At 44.0% G+C, this 22,500-nt stretch overlaps 1 protein-coding gene across 5 annotated transcripts in view; it reads left to right on the top strand.

Moving 5' to 3' along the window:
- Nucleotides 1-22,500, top strand: part of mark2a (MAP/microtubule affinity-regulating kinase 2a) — a 65,949-nt gene that overhangs the window by 22,698 nt on the left and 20,751 nt on the right. For all 5 annotated transcript variants that reach the window (XM_063203155.1, XM_063203154.1, XM_063203159.1 and 2 more), the window contains exons 2-12: nucleotides 1,177-1,350; nucleotides 4,406-4,459; nucleotides 8,850-8,898; nucleotides 10,643-10,708; nucleotides 11,531-11,601; nucleotides 12,821-12,877; nucleotides 18,526-18,762; nucleotides 19,544-19,663; nucleotides 20,167-20,266; nucleotides 21,514-21,626; nucleotides 22,412-22,500. The exon at nucleotides 22,412-22,500 is cut by the window's right edge and continues 38 nt beyond it. In XM_063203155.1, the coding sequence (XP_063059225.1) occupies nucleotides 1,177-1,350; nucleotides 4,406-4,459; nucleotides 8,850-8,898; nucleotides 10,643-10,708; nucleotides 11,531-11,601; nucleotides 12,821-12,877; nucleotides 18,526-18,762; nucleotides 19,544-19,663; nucleotides 20,167-20,266; nucleotides 21,514-21,626; nucleotides 22,412-22,500 (1,130 nt within the window). The remainder of the gene's footprint in view (nucleotides 1-1,176; nucleotides 1,351-4,405; nucleotides 4,460-8,849; nucleotides 8,899-10,642; nucleotides 10,709-11,530; nucleotides 11,602-12,820; nucleotides 12,878-18,525; nucleotides 18,763-19,543; nucleotides 19,664-20,166; nucleotides 20,267-21,513; nucleotides 21,627-22,411) is intronic.

Below are 22,500 nucleotides of genomic sequence, written 5' to 3'. Positions count from 1 at the left end.
CAGCCTATGGTCTATGTATGAGTGAGTGATTGAACACTGCTGCAGTGGCCAAACATACAATAGCCACGGTCAGATAATGCAACACAGCTAGCTAGCACATTTTGGCAGTTCTAAAGTTGCACAAAACCGCTAATGTGTAAGTACGTAGCACAATCACCTAAATGCATAGTTTGCCAGGACTAAAGTAGCTCAATTTGTACGTGCTTAAGTAGCACAATCAGCTAATCAGGCTTAAGCAGTACATTTGGCCTTGACTGTAACAGCACTGTCCTGGAGGAACTTACAACCCGTTTTTTTTCTTTCAAAAAAGGGTTCTATGTTCCCCGCTGCTTCCAAGTAGACTGCTGCCGCATGGTGAGTGCGGGTTGTTGCTCAGGTTAGGGTTAGGGTAAGGGTTGGGTTAGGCTGCCACTTTGCGCAAACTTTAGAAAAGGTATGGGACCGGGGAACATAGGTACCCTTGGAATGATGCATTACTGCTGAGTGATGCACTAAAGAAGCACAAATGATGCTAACTACCTCTGACTGACTTCCTAAGCTCTCCCTGATCTTTTCGCCCATTTTCTTCTACTGCAAGGCAACGCTTTCTGATTTTCTCTGGTTTTATTTTTCGTGTTTCGTGTCTGAAATGGGATCTATTGATCTGAGCAGGTTGTGTTTTTTTCAATTGAGAAAACGGTGACAGTGCTTTGCACTCATTGTCTTTTCCTTTCATTCTCTCTCTTTTTCTCTTTCACTCTCCTTCTCACTCACTGTCTCTCTGTCTCCGTCTCTCTTTCTCTCACTGTCTCTCCTCTCCTTCTTCTTGAACTTAACATGTATTAATGCGAAAATTGATTCATTTGACTGTTGTTTTTAAAAAGATGTAATGTGAAAATATGCTTGTGTTGACCATGAAATAGCCATAGCTGCTTACTGGACAGTAAAGTAAACAAACTAAACATCGCTCCCTCCTTCTCTCTCTGTCTCTCTCTCTCTCTCTCTCTCTCTCTCTCTCTCTCTCTCTCTCTCTCTTTCTTTCTTTCTTCTCTCTCTCTCTTTCTTCTCTCTCTTCTTTCTCTCTCTCTCTTTCTCTCTCTCTCTCTCTCTCTCTCTCTCTCTCTCTTTCTCTCTCTCTCTCTCTCTCTCTCTCTCTCTCTCTCTCTCTGTCTCTCTCTCTCTCCGTCTCTCACCCAGTCCCACGGGGACTCTAAGGGCAGCTCCAACTCGTCTCGGAACAGGAAGTCCATGTCGACTCCGCAGGATCTGCAGGACCTGCCCCATGTCGGCCAGTACCGCCTCATCAAGACCATCGGCAAGGGCAACTTCGCCAAGGTCAAGCTGGCCCGACACGAACCCACAGGCAAAGAGGTGAGACGCATACCAAACATGTCCACACAGGCGCGTGTGTGTGTGTGTGTGTGTGTGTGTGTGTGTGTGTGTGTGTGTGTGTGTGTGTGTGTGTGTGTGTGTGTGTGTGTGTGTGTGTGTGTGTGTGAGGGGGGTCGGGGTTGGGGTGGTATGATTCATACCACAACACCATCCTATGAAAGTCATAACAATGTTGGTAAATCCAGGGTACAGGATGGTGCTGTTGGAAGTACTTGCGGAGAGCTTGCAAATTGTTGTGTCTAGGGATACACAACATCACTTTTTTGAAAACAGATACAAGTATGAGTACATTCATGTCTAGGGGTGCAACTAACGATTATTTTAATTGTACTTGCTGATACCAAGTACTGATACTGATACTTTTACCCTCAACATACAATGAAGATAAATGCACAGACTTGTTTTTTCCACCTGTGATATTTGTTTTAATGTCCATTTGAATGTACGCAGATTTAAATGTTGGTAAATGTGTGAGGCAATTAGTTTCCCCCCTATGCTGCTTTCAAGTCAATGGAACTTGATAAGATGTTTCAGGGTTTTGTGTGTGTGTGTGTGTAATAGCAGTATCGGTGCCTGGTATCGGCAAGTGTTTGACGAGTACGATTATGATCATAATTAGCAAGTATCGGGGCCGATACCAGTATCAATATCGATTCATCCCTAGTTGTATCGGGACAAGGCAAGGACTGATTGTGTTTGAATGACAGGACTACATCACCCTAGTCTACCAAACCAGGCTAGAACATGAAATGTTCAAAATAAACAACGGGTGAAACCAACAGTTGGTGTTCAAACTGTACTAAGTTAGTTAGCTCCGCACGCTGCCAGCCACAGTGATCACCTACGGCGTGACGCTAAACCGACTGCCAGTCAAACTACTTTCTGTCGCTAGCCTGGGCTTTGTCTGTTTTACTAGGCTTGCATTGTTCAAGTGCTATCTATCATAATCCTTCATTCTAACCTGCAGAAAAGCAGAGAAGGGCTTTAAGTTACTTTGTAGGCTAGAGGATTGACGCTTTTGAGGTGTAGCCGAGTAACCTTTGGAAGTCAGTGCAGGCTACCGAGTGACGTGTGGCCTTTTGGGGTTTATTGAATACCAGACGCGCCACCATGTTTCCATGTCCGCACGTCAAAGCGTATTAAGGTGTTTGGTACTAACTTCACAGGAACTCACAAGCAATCTGTAAAGAAGAGCAAATATTTTGCATACCAAGTGTTGCCTTTGGTGTAATGTGACTGTCCTTTACGCAAGTTTTCATATCTGTATTTGTGTCAATGTCTTTTGCGTGTGTCTGTCTGTGTAAGTCTCGTAGGCATTTTGAAGTTGAAACATTCCAAGAAAAGCCCCCTTTGTTCTGTCATTCAGTAGTACTTAAAGGGAAGACGGACATACTGGTACCTTTTTAGATGTTTCAGTTTGTAAATGTTACATTTCTGCTTTGGAGATGATCATCGGGGAATATTGTGTTTCTGCAAGTGAAGTGCTAATTTTAGGATTGTTTTATTTCTGCATTTGAGAGGATAATTTGAGAGCAGGTGACCCAATTCTATGCGTTGGCCTTCAGATGTTAGCTCACGGAGCACTTTAATTAGATGCTGTTAAATTCATTATTTAAGAACTGTACAGAGGTAAGCTTAGAGGTGCGCACATGCGTCCTGCTGGTGCAGGACAAAAGGGTCAGACAACTGAGAATGATGTTGAATGTTCATACACTTACTCATATTTTGCATTTTCATTCTTTTATTTGAGCGAGTAGTAGCTTTAAAATATTCACTGGGAAGAATAACAAAGCAAAATAGGAGCAAGTGTGCTGACATTTAACTTAATTCTCACCATGTAAGAAATATCCATTTCATTAGGTTACTTTTTCACTGACTTACTGTATTTCCAACTGATTGTTCAGATTTCTCTCTCTCTCTCTCTCTCTCTCTCTCTCTCTCTCTCTCTCTCTCTCTCTCTCTCTCTCTCTCTCTCTCTCTCTCTCTTTCTCTGCTCTTTTCTCCTCTCTCGCACTGTCTCAATAGTTACCTGCAGGGTGTATATCCAGTTTAAAATGGAATATTATCACTATTCAGTTTAAAACAAGTTATATTCCATTTACATGTGTGCTGGAGCATTGTGGTAGCGGAATATTCCTGAAATAAGACCGCATTTGGAATGAATAGAAGCGTTGTCGTAATGCTTACGCTAACCGATTCTCCCTAAATTCCGTTTGAAATCTTATTCCCTTCCCTGCCCGTATCTGCACTCATTGAGAGAGATCCCTTCCCATTTCCATCCCTTTCCATTTCCCCTTCATACTCATGTCTTCTTCTTCTTCTTCTTCTTCTTCTTCTTCTTCTTCTTCTTCTTCTTCTTCTTCTTCTTCTTCTTCTTCTTCTTCTTCTTCTTCTTCTTCTTCTTCTTCTTCTTCTTCTTCTTCTTCTTCTTCTTCTTCTTCTTCTTCTTCTTCTCTCCCTCCCTCATCACTTTTAAGCCTCTGACTGGCCAGCCCTGCATTGTCCTGTCTCCTTTTCTTATCTTCTTATCAGCCATCCCTCCTTTTCTTCGGATCTTTTTTATCGATTTCATTTCTCTCATTTCCCCTCCTGTGCCTCTTCCTCCTCCACCCCACCTCTACCTCACCCTTGTCTCTCCCGCGTGTTGTAGCAATCTATCTCTCTTGTTACAGTCTGTTTGTTTTGACTTGCTCTTCTCAACCTCTCACCCCTCATGTGTCTTTCTTGTTTTCTTTTCTTTTGTCGTGAATTTGTCTCAGTGCTCTCCTCTAGGCCTCCAAAAAGAGGAAACCCATTTGAGTCGATCATTGTATGTGTTAGTGGATTGTGTGGAATTTGCCTTGTTACATGTATGTTATGTCTACATGGGATCCGTGTAACTTGTGTGTGACTTTGCGTGTGATTGTATTCATTTAGGTTTTTTTTGTTCTGTGTGAACTTTTTCATAATTGTGTGTGTCTGTCTGTGTCTGTGTCCTGCCACATGCACTAGTCTTACCTAAGCGTCCTTCCTCTCTCTGTTTCCCCTCCTGCAGGTGGCTGTGAAGATCATAGATAAGACACAACTCAACTCCTCGAGCCTGCAAAAGGTATCCCATGACCTCACTCACATGCACGCACACGCAGACTAACACACACAGACTAACACACACAGACTAACACACACACACACACACACACACACACACACACACACACACACACACACACACACACACACACACAGACTAACACACACACACACACACTTTTATTCACTCACAGACTAACACACACACACACACACACACACACACAGGCACACACTTTTATTCACTCACAGACTAACACACACACACTTTTATTCACTCACAATCACACATGCACACGCGCACATGCATAGAGAGTATACACAGATACTATATGCACACAACCACGCACTTACACATACATACACACAGATACTACACACACACACACACATACACTGTGTGTGTGTTACAACTATGTGATATTCACTGTACATGTATTGCAAGAAAAGATTGTAAAAAGATTCCCCATGGATTCTCTTATTGCATGGATTTACCGTATTACAGCGGGGATTCCTGTTCTCTCTCTCTCTCTCTCTCTCTCTCTCTCTCTCTCTCTCTCTCTCTCTCTCTCTCTCTCTCTCTCTCTCTCTCTCTCTCGCTCTCTCTCTCCCTAGTTTCTTTCTTTCATTTTCCTCTTTCTTTGCCCTTATCCATCTCATCTGTCTCCCAGTCTGTGGAGGATGTGGATCCCTTTGTCTAACTTCCTAAAACGCCTCTGGCACTGTAAGGTCATTCACTGACCCACCCTCCCTCACTACCTCCCCCTCTTACAGTCAACTGCAGATGCATTGGAGGAGAGAGAGAGAGAGAGAGAGAGAGAGAGAGAGAGAGAGAGAGAGAGCGAGAGAGAGAGGAGAGAGAGAGAGAGAGAGAGAGAGAGAGAGAGAGAGAGAGAGAGAGAGAGAGAGAGAGAGAGAGAGAGAGAGATTGTATGTGTGTGTGTGGTGGGCTTCATGTTGCTTCCTTGTTTGTGTGTGGGAGGGGGGGTGTATAGTGAAGTGGGGGATGGGTAATTACAGGAAATTAGTCTGAACTATTTCCTACCGTTTTTGTTGTGTCAGTGAGAGCTTACATGCACACGCACCCACACCCCAGACACACATCGAGAGATGTTGACCTACTTTCTCAGTAACATTAAGTTTCCCCATTTATATGACCACGTGTTGCCAACATACCTACAATACACTACATACATACCGGTAGTACATACAACACATAAACCACACACACCACTGCTTACTCAGATCTGCCCACTATATACAGACACTGGGATATCTGTTTTTCTATTGTGTGTATGTGAGTGTGTGTGTGTGAGTGTGAGAGATTGTGTATGTGTGTGTGGGTCTCTGCATATGTGCATCTGCTTTTGCATTAGGGGTGGGTATTGGCAAGGGGGTCGCCATGCGATGCGATTCACGATTCACATGCCACGATTCGATTATATCACGATGCATCACGATACCTGCATCATTGCGATGCATCGTGATGCATTGCAATATTTACTTCAGTAAAAAAAAAAAAGTTGCTTGGGCTACTTTTTATTTGCTTTAGTAAATATAAACTTATTAACTTCAGGAAATATGTAAAGATAAGGTAAGCGTACCCATTAAGCCCATGTACCCTTTAAGCCCACTTTCAACTTTGAGGTCAATTTATAGAAAGGGAAAAGGTGCATTTTGTTGTTCATCACCCTATCCAATTAAAGGGTTTAGTAACTGACAAAATGTTTTTTATTGCAAACAAATCACATTTTTTATCGTTGAGTTATCCCCGTCCAAGTGAATCCAGTCTCAGGACTACTGACAAGAAGTTGCCTCAAAACTTTGCTGTTTTGGGACATGTCAGAAATCATAGAATTTCAGCTAGTTTAGGTCAAATGTNTTGAAAATACTTTCATATTTAAGTTAACTAAGAGGTAAATGTAATGATTTTTATATATATACATGCAGTGTTTTACTAAATTATAGCATTTCCCTTCAAATGGAAAGATGTGTTTTATGAGCGAGCAAACGCCGATATTCTCTTGATACAACCACACACCATCTTTATCTTACTCTACCGTAAGACTTAAGGTGGTTAGGTGTGAATTCTAAGCATATTCCAGTTTGTTTGGCATTGATCTTTAAAGAAATGTATCATGAAATGTTTTGTGGAGTTGATTATTTCCATAAAATAGCTTTTTGTATAGGCGGGCTTAATGGGTACTAGGTGGGCTTAAATGGTACACCCCATTGAAATGCATGCAAGTTGGCATGCATGCTAATGAAAAATGCCTTTGAGGGACATAAAAAGTGCTGTACAATCTCAAGTTGTAGGTCAAAAAGGCGTAATGTAATGAACTAACAATAATCAATAAGAAAAAATAAATTTCTCTGTTTGGATGAAGAATTTTATGAAGTATATGAAGTAAGAGATGCTGTAATATTTAATTAGGTTTTATGCATTATTTTTTGAGCAAATCTTACATTTTGGAAGAATATTTTGGTCTGAAACCATTTATGCCATGTAGGCTACACTGTTTAAACTCAACTCACACACCTCACCAGGTATTTTGATAGAGAAATAACTATATGAGCTTATTTGGAACACAAGTGGGCTTAAATGGTACCAAAGGTACCATTTAAGCCCATTCAGACTTTTCACTTTTCTCGTAAAAAATCTTCATATTGTAAATAATCATCAACTCAGTGATAAACATTGAGAAGAGAGGTAAATCTTACTATTTAAGAAATCATTTCACAAAAAAATTGTGTGAAGATGATGTAAAAATAAAGAAATATAGATTTTGGTGGGCCTAATGGGTACGCTTACCTTACAGCTTACTTGTCAGTTGCTCTGTAGAATTCGTTAAAAAAAAACCTTTCTATGTCCTGTAATGCAATATTTTTCCAGCTCCCGGTACAAATCACACCAATCTCAATATAACACCGTCATAATAGTCTACTCTGCACTGAAACAGTAGCATTTTTTTAATAATCCCATCCAAATCATTTTGTTAAAATGACACAAAATACAAGAACATGAGTGGATATTTATATAAGTTACTTTTAATTCAAATGTGATATGGACTGTTAGTGAATGTGCAGTGAATTATTTCTCGCTCATTTGCTTGTTTTCACTGCTGGTACATTTTAACCAAAACCCCAACTCAATATTACAGGAGCCAATACTTGCTGTTCCCCAGCACTTCAGGGGTTAATCTGAAACTCGCGCTGATCCAATCAGAAGCGCCTCTCTCTCTCTCTCTCTCTCTCTCACTCGCCCACTCAAGGGCGGGTTATGCTTCCTACTTGTGCCACAGAGTGAGCTTGTCGCAGCCATGATGCAGTTAATTTTGGTTTATGCCCTGTTTTGAAGCACGGTCTGCGCGATGTCATTCCACGCTCAAACTGCCTTCAATATAAAGAGTAACCTAGACGTGTCGGTTGTTTTTTAGCGTCACAGACTCGACGACAATGAAAATCAAACATTAAATCTTTATGTCACATGTTTGATCGCACTGGCAGCCACCGTGGTAGTTTGGAACAAAGAAGTGGCTCATTTGTCGAGGACGAAGCGGAATGTTTCCTCGACCTCGGAAACACTGTTCAACTGTCCAAATAACTTCAGCGTCGTAACTTGCAAGCGCACGTGTTGTCTTTGGTTCGTGTAAATAAATCAAACGACAAAGCACGGGCAACTTATTTAATGAAGAGCTCACAGTCCGTAGACCGACGAAGGTTAGAACAAGGAAGTAGCTTGTTCTCGACTCGATCAATCAGAGACCTATTTTCGCCCTTCACGCCGTCGCTGTCTGCATCACTCCCTGCGTCGAGACACAATTTTGGGGAGGTGCCCCAGAGTACCTGCGTGATGGGGGGGGCTTCACTCCGTTAACTGCGCGGCTCACTGCATCACGACGCAGGGATGCTGATCTCGAGGCATAAACCACCCTTAAGTCCCACACACGCCGCAGCAGGATCAAAATCCCCCTCTTCTCTCTGTCTCCCTCCGTATAGATGAGCTAGTTGTCTCGTAACCTAGCATGTTTAGCTAACTTGCTACAGCCAAAGACGCAATTTTACAGGATGGATTCACAAAGCAATCAAAAACAATATAGTGCAATATAAAACAATGCATACAGTACAGCATGATACTATTCCAACTGTAAGTTAAAGTTACAAATAAAAGTGCTTAGCAATCGCTAACGCTAACCGCTATTCAGTTTGGAGTGTTTATAAGCAGGACCTTTTCAAACACTGTGCATACTTTCTTGTTATTATTAAAGAATCAATTTTTGGCGTCATGAATCGATGCAGTCTATCGCGAAAACAAGAATCGCGATGCATCGTCATGACGATTCATTTGCACACCCCTAGTTTGCATCTATGTGTGTTTACATCTCCGTCTGTGTCTGGTCATTCTGCAGCTTTTCCGAGAGGTTCGGATCATGAAGCAGCTGAACCACCCCAACATCGGTGAGTTGTTGTTGTTGTTGTTGTTGTTGTTGTTGTTGTTGTTGTTGTTTTTGTATTTGACTTTTTTCCTTTATTTTTAAATCCTCCACAGTCCACAGCTTCCTCTGCTCCCTCTCACAAACCTGAAACACCAGTTTCCTTCCTCGAAGTGTTGCAACACATACATGTACATACACATACACAACAAAACTTGTAGTCACCACACAAAAAACAAAAAAGCAAAACAAGACGCAGATTACGAGGCTACAACAGTTTATAAATCCTCATGTAAATGTCAGATTCCCAGCTAGCAGCAGCATTGGCAGCAACGGCTTTCAAAGGGCTTAGGAATGCCTCTCATTTCTCTCTCTCTCTCCCCCGCGCTCGCTCGCGCTCAGGTCACATACCCGACAGGGCACGGGAACAGCAGCTTACACCACTTACACCGGGCCTATGCGTCACGCTGTGTGTGTGTGTGTGTGTGTGTGTGTGTGTGTGTGTGTGTGTGTGTGTGTGTGTGTGTGTGTGTGTGTGTGTGTGTGTGTGTGTGTTATGTGTGTGTGTGTGTGTGTGTGTGTGTGTGTGTGTGTGTAACATGTATTCATATTTGTGTGCATATGAATGTGTATGTGTATGCAATACACTGCAAGTGAGTCAGTTTCATTACCTGTGGACTACCTATGAGATTGCCCTCATTCCAGTTTGGTTATGTAAGCAGTGCCTTAGGCGTGTGTCACAGTGCTTGTGTCACAGTGTGTGTGTGTGTGTGTGTGTGTGTGTGTGTGTGTGTGTGTGTGTGTGTGTGTGTGTGTGTGTGTGTGTGTGTGTGTGTGTGTGTGTGTGTGTGTGTGTGTGTGTGTGTGTGTGTGTGTGACTCGGTGACTGCCGCCTTTTTCTGTTGCCAATTATTTTACAATCAATGTCACAATCAAAGGTTAGGGTATTTTTCAAGCTTGTTAGAGACATTCCTACTCCCACCAATTTGAACTGTTACATATGATGCAGAGCTTAAGATTAGTGTTAAGTATGCATTAAAGGAAAACGCTGGGTTATTTATTTTACAATTGGGGCCTCAATTCTTCTAGAAATTGCACCATAGTACTATCCCATGGTAGTTCCGTGTGATTTGGAGTCCTCTGGGAGAAATTAAGTCGCACGATATGATGCCCCTGCACTTAACACGGGAGATTCCTGTAATCAAGCCATGGTTAGATGAAATTGTGAAGTTCTCACTTTCTGAGGCTGGTAATCTCCACCTCCTTGTTGAGTTCTGAATATGTGTGGTCGATGCCATGCCACTGCACTGCAGAAATTACACAATTCTAACATAATGCAGTCTCTCTTTCTCTCTCTCTCTCTCTCTCTCTCTCTCTCTCTCTCTCTCTCTCTCTCTCTCTCTCTCTCTCTCTCTCTCTCTTCCTCCCTCACACGCACAGACGTGCACACACACACACACACACACACACACACACACACACACACACACACACACACACACACACACACGCACAGGAAGCAGGAATGCAGGAAGCTTGATTGCCTAAAACCTACTACAAATGGCTTTACGCCACAAGGACACGGACCTTCTCAAAGTGAATTAAACCAAATCGGGGAGATTTAGAGCTGACTTGTGCCCCCGGAGTACAAGCTCTCCTCAGGAAGCTGCCATAATATAATGCCAATGATGTAATATGGTTGGAGTGTATTGAGTTGTGTTGAGTGACGTAGTCCGTGTTAAGGCTGTGTCCTCTGTCTGGGTTTGCAGTGAAGTTATTCGAGGTGATTGAGACCGAGAGGACCCTGTACCTCATCATGGAGTACGCCAGCGGGGGTAAGGCAGGACTCCACGTCTACATCTTTGTTTTGGCCAATCTTTTCCAACTACCACGATGAAGATGACTACTACTACTACTACTACTACTGCTACTGCTACTACTACTACTAATAATAATAATGCATTGCACTTAGGAGAGTCTTTCAATATATACTCAAAGGCATACTATACACCAGAACTATGTGACATCATCATTGTCACTAATGTTGTCCTAATATTATGTGTCTTATAGCAACTTTATGTTCATGCGAACAGCACTTTGCATGAAAAGTGAATTAAATACGATGATAATTACGATAATAAAGATGAAGACGATGAGGATGTCATAATTATTCACCATAATTTAGATTGTGCGTATGATCAACAGGTCCACTATTATGACGATGATTATTAATGATTGATGATATTAATGATAAAAAATAATAATTAAGGAATGAAGTCACTTTTAATGGTATCCAGCTGCTTCATAGACCCTATCTGTGTGCTGTTGTGCGACCAGATGACCCTAGTGTGACCCTGTTGCTATGCGGAGCAGCTGTGTGTGCCGTCTCCTACATAGAGCTGCAGTGTCACTGCATGCTGTTGCTAGCCAACCCAGTCAGGCACTAGGCGCACCTGCTGTAGAGACCCTGACTGAGACTGCCTAGCTGCTGTTGCTATGGCTACAGAGAGGAGTTCCTGGGTACACTTGTGGATGAAACCTGATTTTTTTTTCCCTCATTCTTTTTTTCCCTCTTTTTTTCTGTTCCTCTTTCTTGTGCTGGTTTCTCTCTCTCTCTCTCTCTCTCTCTCTCTCTCTCTCATTGTGTCCGTGTGCAGGTGAAGTGTTTGATTACCTTGTCGCCCATGGAAGAATGAAAGAAAAAGAAGCCCGTGCCAAGTTCCGACAGGTTAGATGAAAGTGCTTTACGTTCATGCTTTAATAAATGTATTTGTGTTTATATGGATGTGTGTGCCTGTGTGCACGTGTGAGAGAGAGAGAGAGAGAGAGAGAGAGAGTGTGCAAGTGAGCACTATTTTACATTCTACTGGTGTGTGTGTGTGTGTGTGTGTGTGTGTGTGTGTGTGTGTGTGTGTCTGTGTCTGTGTGTGTGTGTGTGTGTGTGTGTGTGTTGCACATGAGCTCCTATCTTGGTTTGTTTTTCCTAATGTTTGGACAGGCATTGATTTCCTCTCAGCAGCTCTGACAGCACGCTGGTGTGTGCCCTCTGTGGCAGCAGGCGCGAGTGTGGCCCAGACCCCAACCGCATCTGGCTCGCATCTGCCCCACAAGCCAGCCGTAATCTGAGCCTTTGGCTAACGAGGCACGAACGAATGCTGTCTCCTGTTTCCTCCTAAATCGATCTCTTCCCCTCTGACCAGTCCTTCAGGTTCCCCTTTGCCTGCTTGATCCGTAAGGCACAGTAGTCATGCCTCCTTTCTCTGTGCTCAGACATGTACGGAGTTTGAATTAAAGATCATGTATCGTCAGGGCAAATATTGGTGATGTGTCGATACGAGCAACCCAGGGCTTGACATTAACTTTTACTGGCCACTGTGCCTAGTGGTTCTCACGAGTCACTAGCCATCCAGCTATTTTACTAGCCACATTTTTTTTTAATCATGACTCTGTACATCTAACCTCAGAAGATGCTGCGAGGTGCTTAAAGCAAGAAGATGAGTGCATGGAAATAAAGCAAACAAATAGAAACTGAGTAGCTGAGCTTTTTCTTGAACTTAATTACAAACAATTGATACACAAGGGGCAAGGTGCAGAATATACACTATTCTGATATGTCATACCATAGAATAAGCTACCTGTCAAATTGGCTTGTGACACTGAAATTGTTACCAGCCACAGCCAAGTTTTACTAGCATTTGGCCGTTTTGCAGGTGCCAGTGTCAAGCCCTGGAGCTACCCATCGAGCCGAGCTACCAGGTCATTATAACGCACTACAATGGCACCCATAGGGACCCATTGGGACTGTTGGTAGCTAAACTCGTTGAAGCAAGCCACAGAACACCAGCACATTGTGTGGAAAAACTGTCTGAGTTGACTGGTGTATTGAGTTTTAGAGTTACAGAGTTAGAGCTGCGTGTGCTGATTGATTTTTTTTTCGTACCCCATAGATTGTCTCAGCTGTGCAGTACTGCCACCAGAAGTGCATCGTGCACAGAGATCTGAAGGTAAGGAAATCATTTTGGTTGCAAGGATGTGTGTGGGCGTGTGGTGGAATGTGATGGCCCTGTAGTGTGTGTGACTGCGGTTTTGTAAGGCTGTGTGTGCCTCTGTGTGTGTGTGTTTGTAAATGTACAGTATACATGTGTACTATTGTGCCTATGCATGTGAGAAACGGTGTGTGTGTGTGAGTGAGAGTTTACAGATGTGGAAGACACACTGTGCCTGCGTGCGTGTGTCTGTGTCTGTGTGTGAGAGAGAGAGAGCGAGTTTACAGATGTGGGAGACACACTATATTAGTTGTGTGTGTGTGTGTGTGTGTGTGTGTGTATCTTGTGTCTGTGTCAAGGGGCTTAGTTGGGGGATATTGATGGCGAACTGCTGAAGGGCAAAAGAGCAGCTTCAGGAAATGAAAATGACATCATGAGGAAAAATGGGGTGACATGACTTCCTGCTTCCTGTCATGTGATGTCCTGTCTCCCTGTCATGTGCTTTTTTTAAAACCTGTTCCGTTCCGGCCGCCTGTCTCCCCCTCAACCCCCCTCTCCACCCCCCCTTCAGGCCAACCCCTCTGTGTGAACGAGGGGTTCTCCAAAGCTGTGACACAGTCACACACGCAAATGCACTAACACTGCAAGCACCCAACAGTAGTACTGCTATAACCAGTTGCAGCTGTAGCCAATTAGTTAGTCTGCCATGTGGATGAGCTATGCTAACTTTGATCAGCTAGATATTTCCTTTCTTGTTCTACAATGTGTTCCTATGGTGACTTGTTCACCTTAGGCATGAAGAAAAAATGTTTCTGTCGTTTGTCGGTGTGCGTCACAAACGTTTCTTTCTCCTTTTTTCTTTGGAAATCAAATCATTTCCCTATCACAGTGCTTCCAATCAGAAGCTAGATGCTTGTTTACTGACTGTTTTGGAACACTTGAAGCAAGGTTCTGGAATCCACTGACAGCCACTCCAGATGACACTTAATCCTGCAACACATCACTTCCTGGTGTCATTGCACCACTTGTCGTAAGCCACCCGGCTCACACCCACAATCAGCCATTGTCCTGCCTCCCTCCCTGCTTGGATTACTTCTTCTGCTTCACCTTAGGGTGTGAATGAAAATATTCTATTAAAAAGATTTTTAATTTTTAGGGTACATGAGTCTAAATCTTGTTTCTGCGCTGGCCATGTGTTTCGGCATTGTTTATTATTTACTGATGTGTCTGTGTACACAACCATTCAAAACTGCATAAACTCCTGTTTACGGTGACGTCAGGTGACCTGATTTTCTCTCTCTGTGTCTGTCTGTCCGTCTGCCTGGTTCTTTCTGTGTGTCTTTCATCTTTCTTTCTCTTTCTCTCTCCCTCCCTCCCTCCCTTCCTCCTCCCACTCGGTTTAAGTATTGTGACAGAACTGAGAGAGGGCGGCCTGCTGTTTTTTTTCCAAAGTCTTAGTAAGGTGGCTTTCCCCCCGTTGACAGTTAAAACCCCCTGAGGCGCTGACATGGATATTACTCTGAACTCTCTCACTCACTTGCTCTCCTCCCTCTCGCTCCCATGCTTACACTTCCAGAAAACACATTTGCATACTAGCGTGATAAATCAAGTCAAGTCAGCTTTTATTGTCACTTTCTTCCTATGCACAAGTCATAGAAGGAAAATGAAATTACATTTTCTCTCTATACCATGCCAATACATAGACATCCACAAGATTGACATTGTACAGACAGACATAAAGTGAAAGACAGGACAGGTAACAGTGATGGACTGGTACAATAAGTGATCAATTATTAATACAGTACAAATGAACATTGAACATGTAGACAGAAGATAAGATAAGTATAGAATGTAGTAGGGGTGGTTTTCGGTTCTCTACAGTTCTTTTTTTTTTAGTTCATGATAAATGGTGCACTGGGAATATTAAACAATATTTATATAACTGCAGTTATAAAGTGATGATGCGCAGGTTGAATTTGACCTTTTGCATGTGTCTGAGAACTGCCTCTTGTGCTAACCTGCACTTGCACTTAAACTGTCGTCAGCTGATGTGCGCTGTCTGAGCGTTCCAAATGCCCTCTTTCAATTGGCTAATAGAATCGGACTTATCACCCGTAACCGTACAAAACCTACTAAACAGAAGTAACCCGCGCTTTTTGAAATTGAATTTTATTTTATGAAACTGGCTTCAGCGCGAGACGATTTCAAAATCTGCTCTTCAAACAAGCAGTGGCTTTGGTGCACGCTGTCAAGCAGGCAGCCAATAGGCGAAAGGCTACGTTACTGTGGTTAAATGACTAACCAATGGCTGTAGCCTAGGCTACATCATGACGGAACCTTGCCGTCGTTGGGTTCATTATAGAAGCAGCGGCTTAGGCGTTCATAATGTATTCCAGTCGGGCGCTACCAGCCAAATTGGCGCGTAGATCATTTTCGCCAAAATGAAATTTCACACGCATTTGGCGGGTTGGCGGGTGTTAATTTAGACCCCTGCTTATAATGTGAAAATGGTGTGATTTTAATTGTCATCCTCTGATTGGTCTCATACGCTAATGTTTTAATCAGAGAGACTGGATAAGATACTCCTAGAATCTCTGTTTTACATATTTTTCTGGGCAGTACATGAATTGCGGTGTGCCACGGGATTGCACAGTTCGGTTCGGTATCTGTGTGAATTGTACGGTTTCTGTTTTCGGTGTGGTTTGTGCCATCCCTAGAATGTAGACATTACAATAATAGACAATGATAATAGTGACAGTAGCAATAGTAATAGTAATAGAGCTCGAAAGTCCCGCCCCTTAGTTCCGCGTTTCACGGGACCTAAGCTGACCATCTAACAACATGGTAGAGAGTAAATATCTTCTGTTCTCAGTCATGATATGCGCTGGGCTACAAATATACTGTTTAAGAGGCTAGATAAAGATTATTCATGTAGCAGTATCAATGTTTTGTTCCGAGGCCGTCGGCATGAAAAATGTGAAGAAACACAGCTTTCTAAAAACTTTGGGGGTTCGTACGAAAAATTAAGCAAAAATATCAGAAACAACATATATGGAGCTGGTGGCACAACTCGAAGGGGATCGAAATATCATTTTAATACCGCCATTGGATTACATGCTACGATTTTCGGCTAAAAACGCCGTTGAGGTCCCATGAAATCGGGGGAAGTGACGTCACTTTCGAGCTCTATAATAACAGTAGTTAGGGGTGGAGTAGTGCAGGTCCAGTCAAATAGTGGGAAAAAAATGCACGCCATCCTACAAGAGCACAATTAGAAGGACGCACCAGACATACAGGAGAGTTGATGAGTCCTGATTACACCACTCCGCTCTGCTCCCATAACTGCCTGCTGTAGTCACTGCCAACTCTTATAACCAAATGTGGTGGCAACATATTAATAGTGGAGTGCTTCCCATGCTCAACAGCACAACAGACAAGCTACAGGCAATGATGGATGGATAGATAGATAGATAGATAGATAGATAGATAGATAGATAGATAGATAGATAGATAGATAGATAGATAGCCTTTATTGTCCCCAAGGGGAAATGCGTTCTCAACACAGGGTGCAGTCGCCGCAGAGCAGCCCTAGAACACCTACAATAAGTCGTCATGTGGGATGTAGCAAGTGGGAACTGTTAGAACCAAATGTTGTGCCTCCCATGTTGAAGCACAATAAATAAAGTTAAAGTTGCAGCAGGATAGCGTTTGAATTATTTGCTACTGCCACATCACGTGTATAAAATGCTTTTATTCTTATGCTAGCAGTATGTATTGGCAGTCAGATGTGTGTGAGGGTGTTTTGACACGTGGACGAGTGCTTTGGCTGCGCCTTCACAGGGGACATTTGAGATGCTGGCAGACAGACAGACAGACAGACACACAGACAGATAGACAGATAGACAGACAGACAGAGACAGACAGACAGACAGACAGACAGACAGACAGATAGACAGATAGACAGACAGACAGACGGTGTAATGCAGATGAGCATGCAGATGCAGCAGTCTTGAGTGGTGGCACCCGTGGTATTAGAGAAAGATTTCCACTACTGTGTTTTTTGAAAAGGGATTTATCATATAATAAATATTAGAATAGACATTTCTCAGAATACCCTTTTGTAGGAACTGCACTCTGAGCGTAAAGGTTTTTTTTTAAATCTAACACTGTGTAATGTGTCCTCTGTATGCGTGTGTGCACACTTTTTCATGTATAGTTGTTTGTGTATGTACATGTGTGTATGCGAGTAGGTGTTTGCTTGCTCTTAAGGTCTGTAACATTTGAAGTAGCGTGTGATCAGTGATCACTTACTTACCCTTTTGGCCTTTGCCCTGCGTGACCCCTCTCCTTCCTTTGACACACCATGTGATGTGTCATCTGTGTGTGTGTGTGTGTGTTTGTGTGCGCGTGTGTGTGTGTGTGTGTGTGTGTGTGTGTGTGTGTGTGTGTGTGTGTGTGTGTGTGTGTGTGTGTGTGTGTGTGTGTGTGTGTGTGTGTGTGTGTGTGTGTGTGTGTGTGTGTGTGTGTGTGTGTTTCCTATTTAGTTCTGTACCATTTAAAGCACCACATAAACCCTCTGCTCTTTTCAGTCCTCCTCTTTGACCCTCTTTGAAGACTGTCCCCCATCTCTCCCAGTATCATGTGATAAGTTGTGTTCTGTGTTTTGGGCTTATGCTAGGGATGCACCGATACCGATATTGGTATCGGTATCGGCTCCCGATACTGCTCATTGTACTCGTACTCGTACCCGTCAAGCACTTGCCAATACCAGGAACGATGCTGCTATTACACGAAAAAATGCAAAATCTTGTCACGTTCTGTGGACTTGAAAGCAGCATGGAAAAAAGTGCCACCTCTTACATTTACTAACATTTAAATCTACATGGAAATGGACAAAAAAAGATATCACAGGTGGAAAAAAACAAGGCCATGCATTTATTTTTATTGTATTTTGGTGGTAAAAGGTATCGGTATCGGTACTCGGTATCGGCAAGTACACACATTAATGTACTCATACTTGTATCGGTTTTCAAAAAAGTGGTATCGGTGCACCCCTAGCTTAAGCATCTTTTTATGTTCGTGTTTGTTTGAGCATATGCTGCTTCAAGAAGTAAATGGCAGCCTTTTCTTCTTGGCCTTTGACCTCTCTCACCTGTATTAGGCGGAGATGTCGACATGAGCATCAGGGTGGCCCACCTTTGTTCTCTACTTCTGTAATATTTTAAGCATCACTGTAATCAGACTTCTCTTCACTTATTCTCTCCCTTCTCTCTTCTTCTCTATCAGGGAACGAACTTAGCCCTTGACTCCGACATGTGATATGTTGTCCTCTGCATGTGTGCGTGTGTATGTTTGTTTCCTTTAAGACCCCTCTCCCCCATAACCTTTCCCTCTCTCGCTCTCTCCTCCCCTCCCCCCGCCTCCTCAGCCAGAGAACCTGTTCCCCGAACTTCAAGATGGCCGACTTTGCTCTCTAGCTCTGTAACATTGGAAGCACCATGTGATTAGACTTGTCACCTTCTGTGGACCCCATTGACCTCTCACCTCTCTCTCTCCCTCTCTCTCTCTCTCTCTCTCTCTCTCTCTCTCTCTCTCTCTCTCTCTCTCTCTCTCTCTCTCTCTCTCTCTCTCTCCCTCTCCCTCTCTCCCTCTCTCTCCCTTCTCAGGCGGAGAACCTTCTCCTGGACGCCGACATGAATATCAAGATAGCTGACTTCGGCTTCAGCAACAAGTTCACGCTGGGCAGCAAGCTGGACACCTTCTGCGGGTCGCCGCCCTACGCCGCGCCGGAGCTCTTCCAGGGCAAGAAGTACGACGGGCCCGAGGTGGACGTCTGGAGCCTGGGGGTCATACTCTACACGCTCGTCAGCGGCTCACTACCCTTTGACGGGCAGAACCTGAAGGTGAGAGAGAGAGAGAGAGATGGAGAGAGAGATGGAGAGAGAGAGAGAGAGAGAGAGAGAGAGAGAGAGAGAGAGAGAGAGAGATGGAGATGGAGAGAGAGAGAGATGGAGATGCAGATGCAGATGGAGGGAGAGAGAGAGAGAGAGAGAGAGAGAGAGAGAGAGAGAGAGAGAGAGAGAGAGAGAGAGAGAGAGAGAGAGAGAGAGAGAGGGAGAGGGAGAGGGGGAGAGAGAGAGAGAGAGAGAGCGCACGACTGGAGCCTGGGCGTCATACTGTACACGCTGTTCATCAGTTTGCTGCCCTTTGATGGACAGAACCTCAAGGTGTGAAGGGGGGAGAACTGTGTGTGCAAGCTGAAGCTGGTGTGTGTGTGTGTGTCGGCCTGTGGTTTGCTGCCGCTATTTGAATGGAACCAAAAGGTCTGAATTGGGGACACTGTGTTGCTGTGACAAAGTGTGTGCGTGTGTGTGTGTGTGTGTGGATACTAATTTGTAATAGTCATGTGTGGATGCTTGACTAACTTGGAATTCTAATTGGTGAATCACCAGAAAAATACCACTCATGGAAAATTCAGCCATAAACTTGTCAACATGTGACAGTGTGCCACTGTTTACATGCAAGTCTTTCTTCCTGCACTGTTGCACTGACATACCATGGTGTGTGTGTGTGTGTGTGTGTGTGTGTGTGTGTGTGTGTGTGTGTGTGTGTGTGTGTGTGTGTGTGTGTGTGTGTGTGTGTGTGTGTGTGTGTGTGTGTGTGTGTGTGTGTGTGTGTGTGTAGGAGCTGCGTGAGCGTGTTCTGCGGGGGAAGTACCGCATCCCGTTCTACATGTCCACCGACTGCGAGAACCTCCTCAAGAAGTTCCTCATTCTCAACCCGACCAAACGAGGCAGCTTGGAGGTATGTATGAACAACAGTAATAGCTATTGTGAAAATACACACACACACACACACACACACACACACACACACACATTTTATTGTCATAAGCACACACACACACACACACACACACACACACACACACACACACACACACACACACACACATTTTATTGTCATAAGTGCACACCACACAAGGAAATGAGATTCAGTATTGTTCCCAACCTCTCTTTTTCTCTTGGAACTTCCTTGTCCTACTCCTCTCCTCTCCCCACGCCCATCTCCTCTCCTTTCCTCTCCTCCTCCTCTCCTCTCCTCCTCTCCTCCTCTCCTCACACTCCCCTCCTCTCTTCCTCTCTCCTCTCCTCCAACTCTGCTGTCTTTCCCTCTCCTCTCCTCCTCCTCCTCTCCTTTTCTCTTTCATCCTCTCCTCTTCCTCCTCCTCCTCCCTCTCCTCATCTCCTCCTCCTCCTCCTCCTTTCCTCTCTCCTCCGTCTCTCCTCGTCTGTTGCCGTGAGTAGCAGATCATGAAGGACCGTTGGATGAATGTGGGTCACGATGAGGACGAGTTGAAGCCCTATGTGGAGCCCCAGCCCGACTATAAAGACCCCAAGAGGACAGGTCAGGATGTAGACATGCACACGCACACACACACACACACACACACACACACACACACACACACACACACACACACACACACACACACACACACACACACACACACACACACACACACACACACACACACACACACACACACACACACACACACACACACACCTCAGGAGGACAGGTCAGTATACACTAGGAACACATGCACATGCTCCTATGTGCACATCAACCCTCGCTCCTCAAATCCTGGTGGGTAAAATGTGACCGGTCAGCAGTGCAACAGTGCCAGCACCAAGCTTGAGGTGTTGTCTTAAGTGTCACGCTTCTAGAATGGAGTGGAAAATCCCAAAAATCACCCAACCTGTCCTGTACCTCAGGTGTTGTTGAACTACCCAGTACTTCGGGCAGAGATTCTTTAAGTATATGTTGGGCTTCCTCGTGACTCAGGCGTGGGAAATTGACTTGTACACATGGTGTATTGTGCCCTATTCCGAAAAGGCTCAGAACCGTTAGGGGTTAGAAGGCACACTACTGTCAGGAGTCAGTCTATTTTATCTGTAGATTGTACAAATGAGCTTAGCGCAGTGCACAAGGCGCTGTAAGATGAGATAAGCGATCACATCAACCCTTGCTCTCCTCTGCAGTCACTCATTCACCACCCACACATCCACCTACCCTTGCAGTCACCCACTCGCCTACTCACTTTACTCCCATCAATCCTACGCAGAAACACAGAATGATATGCCAGAAATTAATGACACAGTCTTACACACTCACAAAATGTCAGAACATTGTGCTATGTCAATGTGTTGTTGTGCAAGTGACACTACCATATCACACCAGAAGTAAAACTGTGGTATTGTTGACATGTTGTGTCTTAGCAGAACACAGTGTATGTCTGCGGTTTCCAACACGGGAAGTGGTTTTGTGTAATTTAGTAGGCGAGTTTCGGTTCCTGTGTCTGTGAACTAGTCGATCTTTTTGTGTCGTTTTATTGACGTGTGTTGGTGGGTCGAATGTCATGCCTTATCAATGGTGTGCATTTATTAGTAGTATACATTACAGATTATCTTTGAAAAATAATGAAATATTTCCCGGACACATCTGTTCTTTCTCAGTGTTTGTTCATTTTACTGCTAGTATGTGTTCTTGTATGTGCCGTGTACATTTGCCTGTATGTGTTTTGTGCGTGAGGGTGTATTTGTGCACATGCCGATCTCTAACCTATAACATGAATGTGGTACCTTCTGCAGACCTGATGCTAAAGATGGGATACTCACACGAGAAAATTGAGGACTCCCTCGTCCAGCAGAAGTACAATGACGTCATGGCCACATACCTACTACTGGGCTTCAGGACACCAGAGGTAAGGACACTATATGTCTGACTCCACGCATGTCCTAAAGCACTTCAAAAACACTATAAAGGCCCTACCAGCGAATCGTATATGAGAGAGAGATAAATCAGGCGGCTTCTTTTCCGATACCCATGTGTTGTCGGGTGAACGCCCCTTTAGGAGACCTTCGATTAGGAGACCTTCGGAGTCTTGAGGTTGAGAATAAATGGACTCCCCTTAGCGCTGTAGATGGCGGTAGCGTACGTCTCGTGCAAACACCACAAAAAGAGAAGAAGAAGGAGAGACGAGGCCCCCTTAGGAGATCGAATTTTGAGCACACTCCTTTGCATTGGATGGGCGGGTTTTAATACATCTTTCTCTCTTATACGATTTTTGGCTCTAACGGTAGGGCACTGGCCTGCTACACCGGTGACCGAAGTTCAATTTCCAACCCCTGTCATTGGGCGGTCCTTCCCCATTTCTCTCTCCCAGATCGTTTCCTGTCTCTCTCTACAATTCTGCCACTAATTAAGTCTAAAAGTTAAAAAAAAATCCAAAAATATCTTTTTTTAAAAGCCCTTTAAATTGTGGAAGTTTGGCCCACCTTGTATAAACACGAACATGTATAAAAACACATGCACATAAGTTGAATGTGAATACGCATTAACACACACAGACACACACAGAAACACACACCACCAGCCCTGCCAGCCTCCCTGACACGCACACACAAGGCAAGTCCCTACCAACGCAGACAGCCTCCTCTCTCTCTCTCTTGTGATGTGTTCATATACCTACGTGTGTTTTAATGTCAGGAGGAGCTCATCCCGCTGAAGTCCATTGAAGGGCTGAACCTCAACAGCAGTAATGCTGCCCAGTCCCCCTCGCACAAGATGGTGCGCAG

The sequence above is a fragment of the Engraulis encrasicolus genome, chromosome 7 (genome assembly GCF_034702125.1).
Source record: "Engraulis encrasicolus isolate BLACKSEA-1 chromosome 7, IST_EnEncr_1.0, whole genome shotgun sequence".
Taxonomy (NCBI): Eukaryota; Metazoa; Chordata; class Actinopteri; order Clupeiformes; family Engraulidae; genus Engraulis; species Engraulis encrasicolus.
Note: the sequence above shows the minus strand (reverse complement) of the source record. Positions and strands in the feature narration are given on the sequence as shown.